Source organism: Mustela nivalis, assembly GCF_964662115.1.
Source record: "Mustela nivalis genome assembly, chromosome: 17".
Lineage (NCBI taxonomy): Eukaryota > Metazoa > Chordata > Mammalia > Carnivora > Mustelidae > Mustela > Mustela nivalis.
In genome coordinates, this window is record NC_139036.1 from 42,588,416 (window position 1) to 42,606,052 (window position 17,637).

The following is a 17,637-nucleotide window of genomic DNA, read 5'->3' on the forward strand; positions in this document are numbered from 1 at the left end:
CACTGGATTCCTCCCATAGATTTACTGAGCTACAAACACACCTCTCCAGCTACAGATGTTACCGGTAGAGCTAACGCTGACAACAGCTAGAACCAGATAAAGGAAAAACTCCTCGTTGACTGAAATGGACAGAAGAACCCAGTGTTGGCCACGGATGTTTCTTAAAATTTAAATTCTTCCAAAATCAGATGCATTTACTCAGTTAGTCGCACAATGGCTGAGATTAAGGTCAGGAGCCTTCGGTGGATGCCGAATTGATTGATGGAACAAATCTCGACGGCAAAATGTATACAGCACTGATGCCGGTGAAAATAATTTCAGTAAAATTAAAATGGAATTTTGAAAAAACGGGAATGTGTTCAGCCGTACCATATAGAAAAAAATGGAAAAGTTGGATCAAGGAATTAAGTTGGGTGAAAAGAGTTGAAACTGGGAACCACTTTCTAAAGAAGTCTTCAGAGCTGGTATGTTTTGGTTTAAAATGTTTGCATTCAAAACATCCTAGGGGTCCACATGTCCAGGTCACAAGATCCTGTGCCGCTCTGATGTTTTTGTACGCCTCCCTCCCCTGCTCAGGATACTCTGGCCACACTGGGCTCTTTCTCTCCCTGGAGCACCTCGAGGTGCCCCTGATCTTGGAGCATTCTCAAACACTCTTCTTTCTGCCTGAAACAGCGCTCTTTTCCTCCTGGCCCCTATCTTGCCTTCTCATGGCTGATACCAAAAAGCCACCTCCATGAGATGTCTTCCCTCACTGCCCTCCTTAAGGTGGATCTCTCTCCTGCCTCCTTGACCTCCTTCTTCCTCATTCTGTCTTATCCCCCCCTTGAATTCCCAGGGCAAGCCTAGCAAGTGTAATACACAGTAGGTGCTCAATAAACATTTGTGGGATGAATGAATAAATCAGTGTCATGACAGTGGGGGACAGGGAAATGGGCCTTGGGAGAAAAAAGGGACAGGACAGAGACATACCCTTACCCTTTCACCTCTGTTGCCACCCCTGCCCCCCTTACTCATGATACCAAGTTCCAGAGGAGCCCATAAGCAAGAGAGAAAAGAGAAGACAATGTTGGACCTGCTTTATCCCTGCCCCTTGCCCAGCTTCCCAAGGCCTGGGTCCCTGTGCCAACTGGCCAGCTGCCCCCCAGCTGGGCTGCACCCCCCCCCCCCACCGCCTGGCTCCCACTTTTGGCTGTGGGCTGGGCTATTTGGGGAAACTTCCTGATCTCCCCTCTGGCCTCGCCACCTCCACACCTCATCCTGAAGCCCCGGAATAGTTGTCCCAGCCTCAACCGAGGGACAGCCGCATTCCCAGTTAGCACCCAGATGGTTGAAACCATGTCTAAAAGCTTCTCATGGCCCTCTCCCCTCAGGAGGCTGCTAACTAGGACAGCAGATCTCAGAACGAGGTCACAAGAATGCTACCTGCCCCTACACTCCCTTTCCAACCGGAGGCACATGGGCGGGGACCAGAAGTCCCCCCGGCAGGCCATGGAGGATGGAGGGAATGTGGGGGAGGGTGAGATGTGGAGAGAAGTGGGTTCTGTTTGCTCAGGGGGGCAGCTCTGGCCCAAGCCTGGGAGGAGACCTGGTTTCAAGACTGGACTCTGTCTCAACGGGGATATCATTACTCTGCAGGTGCTCAGAGAGCAGGACGAGATGGTGCTGTACATAGTACAGTACCACAGTCTAGGAATAGACCTCAGGGTCCCAGGGAGATGGTTCTGGGACAGATCCCTGGAGGCCACAAGCCCATCAGAGGACTAGTTCTCTGAGTATCACGCTAGCCCTGACTCAAGCCTCAGGCCTGACAGTGGTTAAGCAGGTGTGCGGACTTCTCCCACTTTCTGAAGACCACCCCTGACATGTTCCTCTTTGGGAACCCCCAAAGAACCTGAGGGGTCCAGTTCTCAATACCGTCTCCGGGTAGTTCCCCTCCCCTTGGTGAGGAATGGGGATGGTGACCAGTATGGCTCATACCTCTCCACCCTGGCCCGTCCTGAGACCAGGAGGGGAGGAAAGTCTGAGGTCCAAGGATGGAGAAGAGGCAGGTGGGAACCTGGGGGAGGGCAGTGACGGTGGTGGGACACGGTAGGCCCCAGGCTGGCCTCTCGCTGGGGCATCTGAACTGGGGAGAACTATCTGTGGATTCGGTCCTCTCCCCACCCAAGGAAACCTTACTCAAAAAAACAAACAGCCAACATAGCTGCTCCTGTGCAAGAGGCCAAGGCAGTAAGGAGAGGCCAGGCTGAGGTGGGGGCCTGGGGAGAGGGCAGGAGGCAGAGCAGGCCCCTAGCCCTGGGCCGGTTGGCGGAAGTGTTTGGAACAGGGTGGGGAGTACGCTGGTGGTTTGGAGCAGGAAGCTGGGGCCTGGGGTGGGTGCGTTGAGCTTGGCTGCTTCGAGGAAAAGTATCAAGTCAGCCCCACTCTGGTCAGTGCCTTTTCTGAGGGAGACTCCACGTCCCCAACACCCTTCCTTCAGCTCAGACCAACCAGACAGACAAGGGGCTTTCTTCTTTGTGACTCAGAACCCCCAGCCCTTCTCCCCAGCTATGACCGTGGACATTGTGGCTGAAGACGAAGTCTGGGGCCAAAGCCCCCAAGTTCTGAAGTTCCTGACAGAGCAGCTAGGGAAGGTGGGCTGGCATCCGTCCTCTCCAGAACCTGGTATTTCTCCTCCCCTAGCAGTGGAGCGGTCCAGACAAGAGGACAGTTTCGTCGCCTTCTATACACCCTGGCTGTCCTGCTCCTCTGGGACACGTCCCGAGAGTAAGACAGACAGGGATCGGACAGACACCCACTCAGACTTAGAGCAGAGAGGGAGAAAGGTAAAGACAGAAAGACGGACTCAAGAGATGCCGTTCACTTGGAGACACAGAGCTGAGACAAGGAGAGAGCCTGGGAGAAGTGTGTGTGTGTGTGTGTGTGTGTGTGAGAGAGAGAGAGAGAGAGATAAAGACAGGGGGCAGAGACACACAGAGAAAAAGAGAGAGAGAGAAAGAAAGTCACACAGAAAAAGAGATGGACCCAGAGATAGGGAGAGAAGAGGGACAGAAAGAAATGAAAGGCATGGACGCAGGGGAAGGCCCAAGCAGGAGACCCAGGGACAGATGCACTTAGAAGCCGAGAGGCAGAAAGAGACACACAGAGCTACGCAGGGACAGACGGATGGAGTGAGACTCAGGGGCTGGGGACACTCCAGACAGATTTGGGGGAGGGGCAGAGGAGCCAAGTGTTGAGTCCAGTGAGGTTTGCAGGGAGCCCCAGGAGGGCACTGCTGCTGTCTTCTGTGCCCAGCACCGAAGCTCTGTAGGAGTCTGGCCCCCAGCCACCCCCGAGTAAGCCAACCCTTGGCCACTGGAGCTGGCAGGTCACCCAAGGTGAATGAAAAGTCACCGATCGGGGAGGGTGACATGGTGGCTGTGGTGGAGGCAGGCGGGTGGCCCAGGTGCACGTGTCAGCATGGGCCTGCAGGGGCCCCATCCCTCACATTGCCCTCGGAGCAGAGTTTAGGGGTGTGCCAGCGCGGACAGGGCCATCTGCGAGCTCATGCGGGGGGACACGTGTGCCTGGCTGTGTGAGAATGTCCGAGGGTCAGTGTGCCTGCATCCAGCTCCACCAAGGCCTCCAGGGCGCCAACGGGGGCCAAGGTGGCAGGTCTGGTCCTCAAAGAGTCCAATCAGAGTTGAGGAGCGTAAGAGATGGCCACAAAAAAGGCCGTGCATCTCTCTCCTCTGAACAGACGGCGTGTCCAGGTGCCACAGGGCACTCTACTGGAGTCGAGACCAATGTGCTGTTCATTCCCACCAGGGATGACCCCCACTGCCTGGCCAGCTGGCCCCCACATGCTTCTCCAGCCAAAGCCCAAGATTCTAACTTACAGGAGGACCCACGTTACAGACCCACGGGCCCTTCCTGGCTGTGGGCATCTCTCTCTCCGAGAAGGGCGGTGGGAGGGGTGGTGGGATCCAACCCTGACCTCCCCCCCCTACAGCCTCACAGCCCTCCCCCCCCTGCTGCGGCGGCTCGGCTGAGCTCCTGGGGCCCAGAGAGTGTCCACACCCTCTCCGCGCTCAGGAGACAACCGACTCTCTCCCTCTCATCCATTCCCACTTAAGCATTACAGGACATTTGAAAAAAATCTGTCCCAATTTTGGGGTGGAGAATGAGGTCAGTGAGCCCAAGTGGGGACTGCTTATTAGTGACAGCTGACAGTCTCCATTTCACCTTGAAGCTCCTTTCTGGTCCAGGGGGGTGTGTCCTAAGCCTGGTTTTGCAGGGGTGCTGCTTGATGGGGCTGGGGGAGGCAGGGAATGAGTGAGCAGGAAGGGAATTCATGGAACAGCAGCGTCAGTCACGGGTGCTGCCAATCCCACTCCTAACATTTGTAGGGCCTGGGGCAGGAGAACGAGTGGGGGCCCATCTATCCAGGACTAAATATTTAAAAGTTAGAAATCGAGCCAACACACTCTCAATGACAACGTGTTCTAACCTCCCATCTTGACAAGGACGCTCTCACAACAACCTGGAAGACCAGGTTCCAATATAGATTTCTCCCACTCCAGGGAGTTTTGCGGGAGAATGATGCTGTGCAGGGAGAGCTCCTTTCTGCACCTCAAGGGACACTGATGCATGTGTGTGGATGCCCAGCCTCACGTCCGGGCTCCGTCCTCATGCCTGGCAAAGAGCTGCCCCTTAGCTGTCATCAGTGGCCCTTCAAGTTCAGGGGAGCCCACGCTAACGACATAACCTGCATTGAGAACTGGCCCAGGGCAGAAGCTTGCACAGGCTGGCAGCAAGCTGGTGACCCTCTGGGCAGGGACCTCCTGAGTCACAGATCTGGGGAATGTGATTTTTTTTTTTAAGATTTTATTTATTTATTTGACAGAGAGAGAGAGATCACAAGTAGGCAGAGAGGCAGGCAGAGAGAGAGAAAGAAGGAAGCAGGCTCCCCACTGAGCAGAGAGCCCAATACAGGGCTCGATCCCAGGACCCTGGGATCATGACCTGAGCTGAAGGCAGAGACTTTAACCCACTGAGCCACCCAGGTGCCCCTGGAGAATGTGATCTTGACGGGGACATACAGCCTCTTCTCCTTGGCCTTGCTGACCCCTCAGCCCACAGGGAGAGGGCTGGCCAGAGGGGGATGCAAGCAGAGCCCTTGAAATCACCCAGTGGGGACACAGGCTCTCCCTCCCCTGCTCAGGTTTAAGGGTGATTACTAGAGCCAGCCTTCCCCAGCAGCCTCCAGAGCTCGGGCCAGGGACTGAAGCTGTCTTTCCATTGGAGGGCAGCTTGGACAATCCCCAAACAGGACTTTTAGTCACTTGTATTATTTATCTTCCTGGAAAAATTTAGTGCAGCTTGATCCCAACTTGTAGATTTCTGGTGGCAAGGAGGGCAGGGAAGTGATGGCAACAGGCTTTTTTTTTTTTTTTTTTTTTTCAGTTGGGTCTCTAAGCCACTCTGTTCTCTTAAGGCATAGCCCCAAGTGGGCTCCGGCTGCCAGTGGCCCCTGCCCTGCTGGGCACCCCCCTTCTTCTCCAAAAGAGGAGAGGGGCCCTGGGGAGCCCAGATGGGTCTAGCTGAGATCCAGGGACCAGCAGGGGGCAGGGGCTAGAGGGGGGGTGGTGGTGAAGGGCATTGCTCTCTCTGGCCAAGTTTAAAAAAAACTCCGCCCCCCCCCCCCCCCGCCCCCGCAGATCGGCTTTGCTGTCTTACATGCGAGGGGACATTCATACTTGTTGAGCTCTCACCAGGCGCCAAGCACTATGCTAAGCGCCCTCCCTGCATATTCTCATTTAATCCTTGCGGCCACCTTATGAGTTGGGCTCTATTATTATCCCCATTTTACAGGTGGGGAAGCAAATTCAAAGAGGTTAATTAAGAAACTTGCCCAAGGTCACACGGTAGGTACAGGTGATAGAACTCAAGTCTAACTGACCACAACAACCCTGCTTTTTCCACTATAGCACACTGCCTCCCAGAAGCAAGAAGCAGGCACAGAAGCAGAAGGGATGAAGGTCAGATATGAGAAAGAACTTCCTGACAATGATAGCTTGTGTGGTGGAAGAAGACAACGGAATGGGGAAACTAGACATACACAGGAAGCCCTCCCACCTCCGTTGGATTTCCATCTGTCTCTGGGCTTGGGATGATCTCTAGAAGGTCTGTGGGGTCCTGGCTGGATCCAGAGGGCACCATCCTGACCTCCCTTTTTTCTCCAGTCTGGGGACCTCTGCTCTACCCCAGCCCAGCACCAAGGCCCAAAGTCTGACTCTCCTTTGTGGCTCTGAGCATGACATCTGAGCTGTCGGCCCTAGACCTCCTCTTCCAGGAAACCCTCCTTGAGTACTAGGAGGCAGAACCCCTTTCCTACAACCCAAACCCCAGCATGGAGCCTACAAATGCACTCGCAGGAAGACTCCCTCCGGTGATCACCTTTTCCACCTGGCTCTGGGACATGAACACAGAAAAGATACAGGCAGTCACCAGGCTCTCTGGGCTCCCCAGATCGTCTGAATGATCCCTGGGCTCCCTCACCCCAACTCACCCACGCATAACACATATTTGTTACCCAGGTGTAACAAATGATGCGGTTGCCCCGGGCTTACCAGAAAACCTGGGTCCCGGCTCAGCTGTGGACTCTTACCTCGTTTACCCACAGAACAGACGATGTTTGGGTCACCCCCATCGATCCCTAAGGAAAGGATGCCGCACTTGGATGAGGCCCAGAGAACCCAAGTCAGTGAGTGGGTCGTCACCAGGAGCCTTGCAGTCAGTACCCCCAACCTAATGCTCTCCAGAAAGCCACGTGCCTAATGCCCGGCTCTGTCCCTTCTCACCCCTCAGAGCCCACCGGGGCATCAAGGATAACCAGCCGGGAGCCTCCAAACTTCTCCAGAGTTTAGTCCCACCCGCTAGCTGCCCAGCGTCCCTGCGCAGAGCCAAAGGGTTGTCCTCGCTGTCCCTTGGGGTCTCCCAGTCTTGAGACCAGGGCACAGGACAGGTGGTGGGGGCTGCCTTGTTCTCCCCGAGCTGCCCTCGAGGTCCTCAGCGTGGACCAGTCCGCGTCGCTGACTTACCTGCAGGGCAGAGACGGAGTCCGCCGCGGCCACCTGCTCTCGCAGCGCTCCGGAGCGCGGCGGCTTGGGGCTGGCCGGGGGAGGGGGCGGGGCCCGGCTCGGGGGCGGGGTCCGGGAGGGGGAGCTGCGGCGGAGCCCCTCCCTGAGTCGTGGTTGGGCCGGGTGGGCGGGTTCATTCAGGTGGGCTGGAAGGGAGGAGAGCTTCAGGGCCACTAGGGAAGGTCTGGAGCTCTGGCTTCTTGAGTGCTAAAAAGGTAGGTTGCCTGCGTCCTGAGGACTCTACGAACCCTCCTGCTTCGGGCAGCCTAGCCCACATGGCCGGGAGGCCGTGGGTCCACATGAAGACGCTTCACCAGAAAAAGAATGCTTTGGAACCTCTCGTGGCCCGAGTTTTCCCTTCCATTCTAGCTCAAGAAAGCTCTCCCAGCCTGGCAAGGTGGGTGCGAGACAAGTCACCCAGTATAAAGTCAGGGCCCCCCATCCAAAGGAGAGCGGCATAGGGGTCCAGACCACTGAGAGGACCATTAGGTGCCCAGGTCGTCTTTAACCTCCATCCAACCCTCCCTGCAACTCTAGCCCCTGCCCCCCCAACGCCAGCTCAAGCCCCTCAGCTGTCACCGTTTAGCCCTGGAATGACAGGCGTCCAGACTCCGTGCGTCCAGCCGCATTCAAGGCCACTGAGCTTAGCACCCCTGGGCCCCTGCCCCCCTCCCTCGGCCCCCAGTCGCTAATTTTATTGACCTGTAAAAGGCACGTTGTTGGCAGGGGAGATAACTGAAGGCGAAGTGGGAGTGGCGGATGGGCAGAAGACAGGCCCCAGGAGGCGGAGATGTGACAACAGGGAGAAGGGAGAGTCCTGGAACCAAGGCTGAGGGACACTGGAGATTAGGAGGAAGACCCCTAGGGAAAGGGATACCCTCTGGGGCGACGGAGACCAGAGAGACTGGAACTGGAATTTCAGCCTCCATCAGACAAGAGACAGACCGGAGACAGAAGGTGCTGGGGGAAAGAGAGGGCTTCATTTCCCTGTCTAGCCCTTAGGCAGGACCAAGGATGTAGCAGGAGGGAAGGGGGTTAGATGGCAGGAAGGACCGCCATCCTGCTCTCAAATCTCTGCCCTAGCCCCCTCCCTTCCTCTTGAAGGTGACTCCTGCCTGCTGGGCCTCTTACTACAGAAATAGCCCTTTCCCTGAAGAATCAACCTAGATCTTGCCTTTCTTTCTCTTCTTTCTTGTTAAAATGAGAACAGAAAATTTAGGCCTTTACCACTTCCCCCACTCCCGTGCCTATCTGAGCACCATGCCTGCAGTCCTGGATCTCAGCCTCTCCCCAGCCTGGGGAGGTGGCCTGGGGGTTAGGGGAAGACAGAGGGGGCGCTGCTGGGGTTGGAGCCTCTAAGGAGGTGGAGGGGGCGGGGGGGGGGGCAGCTCACCTTCTGGATGGCTCTCAAATTTAAACTTGTGATGTGCTCTCCAAATAATGTTACATGGGAACCATAAAGAGGGGTGGTTAAAAAACAAAACAACTTTAACATTAAAAATAGACCACAAAGCAGATCAGGGCTGGGGAGGGGTTACTTGGGAACAAGGAAACTTTTAAGGGTGATGGCTACGTTCATTATTTTGATTGTGGAAGATAGGTTAAAATTTATCAAGCTGTACGCTATGAATATGTAGTGTATTTTATGTCAATTATACCTCAACAGATCTATTTTTTAAATACATCTTTTTTTTTTTTTAAAGATTTTATGTATTTGAGAGAGTCCAAGATAGCAAGAGAGATGAGTGGGGAAGAGAGGAAGAAGCAGGCTCTCTGCTGAGCAGAGAGCCCTAGGTGGGGCTTGATCCCAGGACCCTGAGATCATGACCTGAGTTGAAGGTAGACACTTAACCAACTGAGCCATCCAGGCGCCCCACCACATTTTTTCTATAGCAATTTTCTACTAGTTTATTTTCAATTTATGAGGAGCCTCAAAAAATAGAGGGGAAGGAATGTTAAGGAGTCAAGGGAAACCGTGTTCATTGCTAGTAGAGTGTGGACAGCTTCCTGCCTCTGTTTCCTCTCCAAACCCTGCCTCTATCCAGTGCATTTGAGTATCTGTGGGTGTGAGGGGGGCTTGGGGGCGAGCTGTGGTCCCCGAGTTGCTTCCTCAGCGTGGGAGTCTGAGCCAGCTTGGGCGCCCCAGGTTCCTCTGTGGCTGGTCAGCATGGCACCCCCAAGCTGATGACTCAGGCTGGAGGGGCTGGGCCCCAAGCTTTGCCAGGGGGAAGACAGTGGCTTCTGCGGACTCTCCTGCCCCCTGCAGGCGGAGGTGGGCACTTCAGTGACAAGGGGCTCATTCCAAGGAGAGGTCCGCCAGGTTCTGGGTGCAGTGCTGCAGGTAGTCAAAGTCAGGCACTGGGAAGGGCACGCGGGACCACTTCTTGGCCTGGACTCTCCCCCGGGGCGTCTGTAGAAGCATGCTGCGGACCCGGAGCGCCGGCAGCTTCACCGACTTGTAGATCATCTGCAGACCCCAGGCCTGAGGGTGGAACAGGGAAGGCTGGGCTGGGGTCACTGTCCTCAGACTGGGCTTCTCTCCTCAAGGTGGGGGATCTGTGAATGCACGGCCTGTGTCTCCCACCTCAGAGCTGTCTCCGCAATCACATCGTGGGCTCCCTAAGCTAGCAGTTCAACCCTTCTTCTCCAACTGGGGGCTCCTGAGGCGGAGCAGGAGGGTGTCCTGATGGCAGAAGGCTGGGCCTCCTCTCTCAGACTAGGGATTCTGAAGACTGGAGTTGAGGACTGAGGTCCAAACACTTACCTCCCCACAGTTCCTGCAGTGAATGGTACCCCCAGGCTTCCAGTCCTTGAAGGTTCTGTCAATGACCACAGCCCCCCGGGAGACACTGTAGTAGATCCTGGAGAGGAATGGGAGTCAGTCCTCATGCCCTCCTGCTTGCTGGGCCTCGGGCTCTTCTGCCGGCTAAGAGGCACAGAGACTCCGCAGAGCCTGGAGCTCTGCCCTCCAGTAAGTTCTGCCTGTGCGGCCTCATTGCGTGCCCTCTGCTTGGGCTCAGGCCTCAGCACTACACACCCAGATGATTCTAACCACCCCACCCCCGGTGCCTCTCCCAGCTCCACCTTTCCATCCCAATTCATCACATAACTGCCAGGGCGACCTTCTAAAAATGTAAATCTGACCTTGACACTCCCTTGCTCAAAATCCACCCAAGACTCCTCTCTGCCTGTGGGACAAAGGCCAGACTTTCAGGCCTGAACTTCACGGCTCTCCCCCAGCCAGCCTGTCTTCTTCGGGGTCTCAGCCTTCACGGTCCTTCCCACACGAGCCAGCCAGAGGCAGTGCTCGCACATCATCCCTGCCTCGGCTCATCCCCTCCCCCCCCCCCCCCCCCCCCCGCCAGCCTGATCCGTCCTACAAGAACTCGTTAAAATGCTGCCTCCTTAAATGAGAGGACCTGGTGTGCAGAACCTTGGCCCAGGGGCCTGGCACACAGGGGCTCCCTAGTAAATACTTAATTAGCGGATGGATGGATGGACAGATGGAGGATGGGGGAAGGTTACCCTCAAGGGGACAGAGGATGAGAGGGTGATGCTTCAGGGACAAGCAGCCCCTCTGTCTTCAGAGTAGGTGGGACTGGATGGGGAGGTAGGTGGGGAGCCCAGTTCGTGGCCTCTCAGCATTTGGTGTCCTGAACGGCAGTGCCTGCCCAACCACCCAGTGGCCGTGGGAGCCCGGACAAGTCACTCTGCCTCTCTGAGCCTCTGTTTGCTTACATGTGAAATGGGGCAGTGATAAAACCTGTCCAGCCAGCCGCTTGAAAATACAGACTTGGTACTTGTCAAAAATGCCCTTTCAGCTCCCCAAGTCTCAGGGCACGGTCTGGATGAGAGGCGCTCTCGGTCCCCCACCACGCCCCTCCCTCCCTCTCATCCTGCCAGCCCCTTCCCCTGGCCTCACGAGAAGTTGGGGTTCACGTTGACGTGGTGGGCATCCTCCACCTTCCGCAGGTCACTCCCATGGCCCACGGCCACCATGCAGTTGACACAGAGGAGCTGCACCTCCTCGGCTGAGAACTCCTGCCGCTGACTCTCCCGCTGGGCTGCCCGGGCCGCCCGCTTGACCAGAGCGCCCCGCTGCAGGTCCCGGATCTGGGGTCAGAGGGGACACCAGGCAGAGCTGGGGCCTCACAGGCCTGACCCCTGGAACACTCTCAGGGTCTAAGGGCTCCCGGAGACCTCAGATCATTAGTACCCAGAAGGGACTTCCCTCCACCCTCCCTGGAGCTTCGAGAAGCAGGTCTGTGGAGAAAAAGAATAGGGACCAGGGGCAATGCTGGGAGCAGGGACAATGCTGGGAGTAGGGCGAGCTCTGTTGCCGAGTCTCTGCCTCCTCTATGGAGGATTTTGTGCAAAGCTGCTTCTTTGACTGTAACATGGGGCATCACTAATAATTATGCTGGGATGATAGGGATCCACAGGGACCGTCCTGGGTGAGGTTGGACAATGGTGACCCTGCCTCAGGGGAAACTGATTTAACTCCTGGTTCTGGGCTTATTTTGTGCACATGTCTTTGTTTGTTTCCCCCAAGCCTGGTGCCAGAAGCGCTGTAAGGCAGCCCTCACAGATACATGGTGACATGGCATCTTGGAGAAGGGTCATTGCCTTCCCAGGAAGCCCCAGCCTTGGCCTCTACCCTCCCTGCCATTCAAACGTTCCCAGGCGGGCCACATCAGTCCCCAGGAAAGGGGGGGCAGGGGGCATGTGTGTGCGCGTGCAGCCAGAGGCCTTGCAGGTGGATTGCCCTCAGCCCCGACCCCCAGCCCGCATGGTATGCAGACCACCCAGACCTTGGCCTGGTACTCGGCCTCGTCCATCTCCTGCACGGCGGCCACAGCCCGCTCCATCAGCCTCTCCAGCACCTCATTGGTCAGCTCCCGCCGTAGCTCCCGACTGCCTTGGGTTGCCACAAACGAGTATTTGCTCTGACCAGCCCGGGCGCGGCCCCTGGCCTGAGGGAGGAGATTGGGCACCGCCTTGAGTGGGCCTGTGGTCCCACGAGGACCTTTGAGGGCTGTTGGCAACACAGGGTTTGCGCACCTGGACCATGGAGATCTCGTTGGTCAGGAGCCCGTAGCGCACCACCACGTTGCACTGGGGGATGTCCAGTCCCTCTTCCGCCACACTTGTGGCCACCAGGAGGTTCAGGGTGCCAGTCCGGAACTTCCGGATCACTTCTTGCTGGTCTCTCTGGGGTAGGGGAGGAGCAAGAGGATGGGCACCAAGTGGTTTGCCTGCCTCACCTGGTTCAAGAGTTTGCCCCTTTTCCGAGGGAGCCTGAGTCTCCACCGCTACCCCCAGCATCTTGCCCGTCTTGCCAGGTGACCAACCACCTACCCCTGCCTCCCCTACAGACTCTTAAGGGCCTGCACCTGTCTATGGTAGGAGGTAGCAGGACCTATTCTTCTCCAGCAAGGGACTCCAGACCTCTGATCCTCTGTCCTGAAGACAGCACTTACCTCCTTCCCTGCAGATTCCCCAAGCGTCAGCCTCTCTGTGCCCAGGGATCCCCAAACTAGGAAAACCCTCAGTACCGGGGATCTCAGAGTGCACCCCTCTCCCCCTGTTCTCTGCCTTCTGTCTGGGGAAACCAGGCCGCCACAGCTCCGTGAAGACTCTACCCCACCCCTCTCCCCTAAGAACTCCCCCAGTGCTGGCTCCTCTCCTCAAAGCCCACACCTGGGTCATATGGGTGTTCTGGCTGCTGTTCCCTGCCCCGATCAGCACGTCAGCCCTGATGTCCATGGTCTTCAGGCCCGGCTGCTGCTGGAGCCAGAGCAGGAGGGAGTGGACGCTCTGGCGGGTCTGCGTGAAGATGATGCCCCGGGGTAGGTCGTCGCTGCCCCCAAACTGCTCCCGCAGGATCTGTTCTAGCGTCTCCAGTTTTGGGTTCTCCGGGCTGCATGTTGCCAGGTGGGCCAGCTCATTCTTGTAATCTGCCAGAAAGGCCCAAAACAGAGGCACAGGCATCAGGCCTGGAGGTGGGGAGGGCAGGGCGGGAGAGGGTGTGGCTCACAGGGACAGGAGTAGAGGGAGCCTGAAGCTATCTGTTCCTGATTCCCCCGGAAGGGCCCCCAAGACAACACTCAAGGACACGCTCTGCCCCCCGACCCAGCCTGACACCAGGGGCCTACAGTACAGAATTCTTTGCAGACACATCTCTGACCTCTGCTGCCCAGGATGAACTCAACCTCAGGTGTCTCTGTTCAGAAAGGTCCTTGCCCCGCCCCTCAGGCTTGCTGAGGCCTCTTGCCTTAAATGCCACTCGCTGACCACCTCCCTTTCCCAGCTTCAAGGTATCACAACACCCCAGACCTTCAAGAGACAGTCCCCCCAACTAAATGAATTCGTTTTCATGTCTATACAAACCTTTAAAAATGAGGGCATACATCTTTTGTCCTATCCAGGTCCTTGACTCTCGGTTAGAAAAACAGGGCCCCAGTACCCTCGTTAGCCCCTTGCCACCCTGCGCTGGCGCCGGGGTCCCGTCTAGTCCAGTTCCCGCGGGTCTCACCATCAAACAGCGCCAGCAGCCAGCGCTCGGCCTGCAGGATCTGGGTCTTCGTGGCGCGCTCCTTGTCGTAGAAATCCCGCAGCGAGTCCAGGGCGTCCACAGCACGGACCGTGTCGTGGATGAGCAGCGCATCGTTGTAGCGCCGCAGGTGAAGAGCGTAGACCCGGCGCTCCTGGAGCCCGGCCTCGGCCGCTGCGGGAGGGATGGAAAGGCCTCAAGGTCTGCGCGGCCACGCCCCTCCAGGCCTTCTCCCGCATTAGACTCCGCCGCCCCGCGCCCCCTCGGGGGAGCTCCGCCCCGGCAGGTCCCAACCTCCAGGCCCTCCGCGCCGACCGCCCCCCTTACCAGCCTGGCTCAGCTCCACCACCTGCTGCTCGTAATTCTGCGTCCCGAAGTCCCGGCTCAACTCGAGCATCTCCAGGCGGTTGTGGATTTGGTCCATGAGTTTCTTCAGTGTGTCCCCAAATGGGTCCTGGAGGGGAAGAGGGCGTGAAGGGATTCCCATACACCTGGGGAAGAGGGTGCAGGGTGCAGCCTCGAGCACCCAGTGGGGGAGCTGATCTGCGCTTGAAGCCGCATGGCTCCTGCCGCCAGGTCGGTGTTGGAGAAGAGGGAGCTCAGAGAGAAGCCTGCCGGGATATGGAGTCCCATCTCGGGGCTGGGGTCCTCCAGCTCCTGCGCGCCCTTGACCTCTGACCCCGGGACAGCAATGTCTAAGTCCTTATGCAGCCCTTGTCCTAGCAGACGCCAGACAGTGTCTACACCACAGGAGAAAGCCTCAGCCCTAGGTGTAGGGCCGGAGGTGTAGGGTTTGCAAAGTATTCCACAGGGTCCCTACAGATGCCCCAGAAGGCATCAGGGAGTCAAACAAGAGGCTGTGGGCACCGGCTGGAGCTTCCCCATTTCACACAACCGACAAATAGAGGCTCAGAGAAATAAGCAAGTACCCGGAAGTCCCAGAGCTCCAGTGGGTGGAGTCAGGGCTCAAGGTCAGGTGCCCTAACTTCACACCAGATGCCCCCCACCCCCGCCCCCTGCCCCACTCACCTGGGTGCGCCTGTGGCAGAGGTTGTACTGTTTGCAGGGCTGAGGCCTGAGCTCCTGCAGCTGGGGGCGGTAGGTCTGCGGTGACATGATGCGCCATGTGTCCAGGTTGGCACAGAGCTGGGTAAAGACAAAAGGGTTCACTCGAATGGGGGACAGTCCTGTGAGGACAGTGGGCGGAACTCTGAGACTGGAGCAGGGCCACCGGAAGTGGGGATTCACTTCCTCAAGAAATATTTATTGCTCACCAGCACTGTGCCCAGGGCTGTTGTAGGTAGTGGGGATCCAGAGAGTCTTATTTTGGAGTTGGGGAGACAGATGACAAACCAGTGAAGCTAGCAGAATGGGAGGGTTTCAGGCAGTATTAATGAGCTCTGAGGACAATAAAATTGGCTGGCTTGTTACGGTGCAGGGGAAGGTTCTGAGGCGGTGACATTTAAGCTGTTCCCTGAGTGACAAGGAGGAGCCAGACAGGTCAAGTGCAGGGGGAAGGGCATTCAGGGCAAAAGGAAGAGCGAGTACAAAGGTCCTGAGAAGGACCTGATATGCTCAAGATCCAGAGAGAAGGCTGGTAGAGTAGGCGTGAGGGGAGGGTGCCAGAAACTAGGTTGGAGAGGCAGGCTGGGTCCATGGAACTTTTGTAAGCCCCGATAGAGACGGCAGAGTCTAATCTAAGCACAGTGAGAAGCCACTGGAGGCTGGAGCTTGTGTGCCTGGGAGAGCCTGGGGAGGGCATGGGGCAGGTGGCAGGGGTGGCGGGTTCTGGTAGGGGCAGGGCCACAGGGGCCAAGCTGACCTGCAGGATGTGGTCGATGGCCCCCTTGAGCGTGGAGGCCCCGCCAGTGCCTGGGGAGGCTGTGAGCCCCAGCACCTGGGGCAGGGGCCGTGTCCTCTGGAGTTTATGCTCTAAGTACCGGCTCAGGATGACATTGTAGACAGTGTCTTTGTGCGTGTGGTGACACTCATCCACCACGAGCAGGGAGAAGGCTGGGGACATGAGGGGCAAGGCTGTGACCTACACCCGCAAAGCTCTTCCTCCCCCATAAGCTTTTCTGAATGCAGCCCCCACAGGCTGCACACTGTCCTCACAGGACTGTCCCCCATTCGAGTGAACCCTTTTGTCTTTACCCAGCTCTGTGCCAACCTGGACACATGGCGCATCATGTCACCGCAGACCTACCGCCCCCAGCTGCAGGAGCTCAGGCCTCAGCCCTGCAAACAGTACAACCTCTGCCACAGGCGCACCCAGGTGAGTGGGGCAGGGGGCGGGGGTGGGGGGCATCTGGTGTGAAGTTAGGGCACCTGACCTTGAGCCCTGACTCCACCCACTGGAGCTCCTTCCTCCTTTCTCAACTTGCACCAGGGCTCCGGAGAGCAGCCTAGGCAGGGGTGACTTACCTTCATTTTACACATTAGTAACTGAGGCTCAGCGGGGGTGGCTCTGGGGACTTGCCACAGATCCCACAGCATAGCCAGGCTGACTTCCCTGAGGGTGTATGGTGAATGGGGAACCCCTCACTCCCACCAAATGTCCCACAGCTTTACTGGAAGGGGTGTCCTGGGGGCAGCAGGTAGGCTGCCTCAGGTGTGTACCCTTGGCCCTCACTCACAGCACTCACCATTGAGCTCCACGTGCTCCTCCTCCTCGGGGCTGGTCAGCGCCATCTGGAGAAGCTCCGCTGTGCAGATGATCAGGTCATGGCTCCGGGCCAGGTGGCCAAAGCCAGCTCGTGGCCCCATGTCCCCGCTCAGGGTTATAATGGCCCAGCGTCTGTCCAGCATGCGGCTGAACTCCTCACAATGCTGGCTCACCAGGTGCACCTGTGGACGGAGAATGAGGTGAGGGCAGGAAGCTGGACAGGCGGCAAGGTGACCCCCCCCCCCCAGGACTGGGCTGGGGACAGGAATGGGAGAAAAGTCAGGTGAGCTTAGAGGTGGCCACAGCAGCCCCGGAGTTCCTGACGGGCTCTGGGGACACCTGAGGAGCTGAGACCCCTCCGAGGGGAGTGTGGGCTACTCACCCTGTTGACTAGTACCACCACCTTGGCTCCGTCCACAGTCTCCAGATGCCTCTTGGCCACGTACGCAGCTGCCCGGGTCTTCCCAGCCCCCGTGGGCAGCCACACGATGATATTCTTGCCCTCCAGGGCAGGCATGATTACCTCCCACTGGTAGGGTCGCAACTCCATCTTGAGAATGGAAGGAGACTCTGACCCCTGGCCCACCCAGCCCCCTCCCAACTCCCAATCCCCCCCCTGTTCCCCCCACCCCAGAGAGCCCAGTCTGGGGCCCGAGACCACCCCATCCCCGCTTGAGGGAGGTGGGGCAAGGCAGGGAAGGGATCTACCTGGAACCTGATCTGGCCAAGACAGGAGGCAGAAGTAACACAAACTCTATCTGACTTCTGCCCTGTCGGGTCTTATCTGCAACACCTGCCAAGGCTGCCGAGGCTGCCTAGGCGAGGGCCAGCTTAGCTTAGTCGGATGCCGACAGACGCCCTTGCCGATGCCGGTGCCCCTGGGCTGAGTAGAAATCGAAAACAGAAACTGAAACTGAGGGAGGAGTCAGCTCCGGCAGAGTTCAGCCTTAGGAATCTCCCTTCTCCCTTTCCTCTTTCCCCCTCCCCCAGCAAAGCTGCAGGAAAGTACCCTTTCACTCCTCCTGGCTCCTGCTGGTCCCTTCCCCAACTGCGCAGTCTCAGCCACCCAACCCCCGACCCCACGTCTTTCGAGCCAGTTGTAACCATGTACACCCAGTCCGAGGCGGCTGGGTGGAGACTGGGACCCCTGCAGCCCCCACACCTGGACCAGGAGCAACCAGGAGCAGGGAGAAGTGGGGGCTGCAGCCCACAGGTGCCATCACTGCAGAGGTGCTGGACTAGGCAGGAGGCTGGTGGGGGAGGGTAGCCCCTGCACCAGTGGAATTTTTCAAGCA

General features: G+C 57.6%; 2 protein-coding genes across 10 annotated transcripts in view; both read right to left on the bottom strand.

Annotated features, from left to right (window-relative positions):
* ZNF385C (zinc finger protein 385C) overlaps window positions 1-7,167 on the bottom strand; it is a 51,858-nt gene extending 44,691 nt beyond the window's left edge. For 8 of the 9 annotated variants that reach the window (XM_082706140.1, XM_082706137.1, XM_082706136.1 and 5 more), the window contains exon 1: window positions 7,086-7,167. The gene's annotated coding sequence lies outside the window, so the exon portion shown is untranslated. Of the gene's footprint in view, window positions 1-6,652; window positions 6,735-7,085 lie in introns of those variants that run through there. The other variant, XM_082706134.1, reaches the window with a different exon arrangement.
* Window positions 7,168-9,005: 1,838 nt separating this feature from the next.
* Window positions 9,006-17,257, bottom strand: DHX58 (DExH-box helicase 58). The gene is made up of 13 exons (XM_082706145.1): window positions 17,051-17,257; window positions 16,725-16,892; window positions 16,323-16,524; window positions 15,500-15,690; window positions 14,707-14,823; window positions 14,005-14,131; window positions 13,660-13,851; window positions 12,825-13,081; window positions 12,186-12,335; window positions 11,936-12,097; window positions 11,047-11,237; window positions 9,889-9,985; window positions 9,006-9,606 (listed from the first exon to the last, which is right to left on the bottom strand). Exons 2-13 carry the CDS (start codon window positions 16,890-16,892, stop codon window positions 9,421-9,423), a joined length of 2,040 nt encoding a protein of 679 aa, XP_082562271.1. The 5' UTR covers window positions 17,051-17,257; the 3' UTR covers window positions 9,006-9,420.
* Window positions 17,258-17,637: the final 380 nt, after the last annotated feature.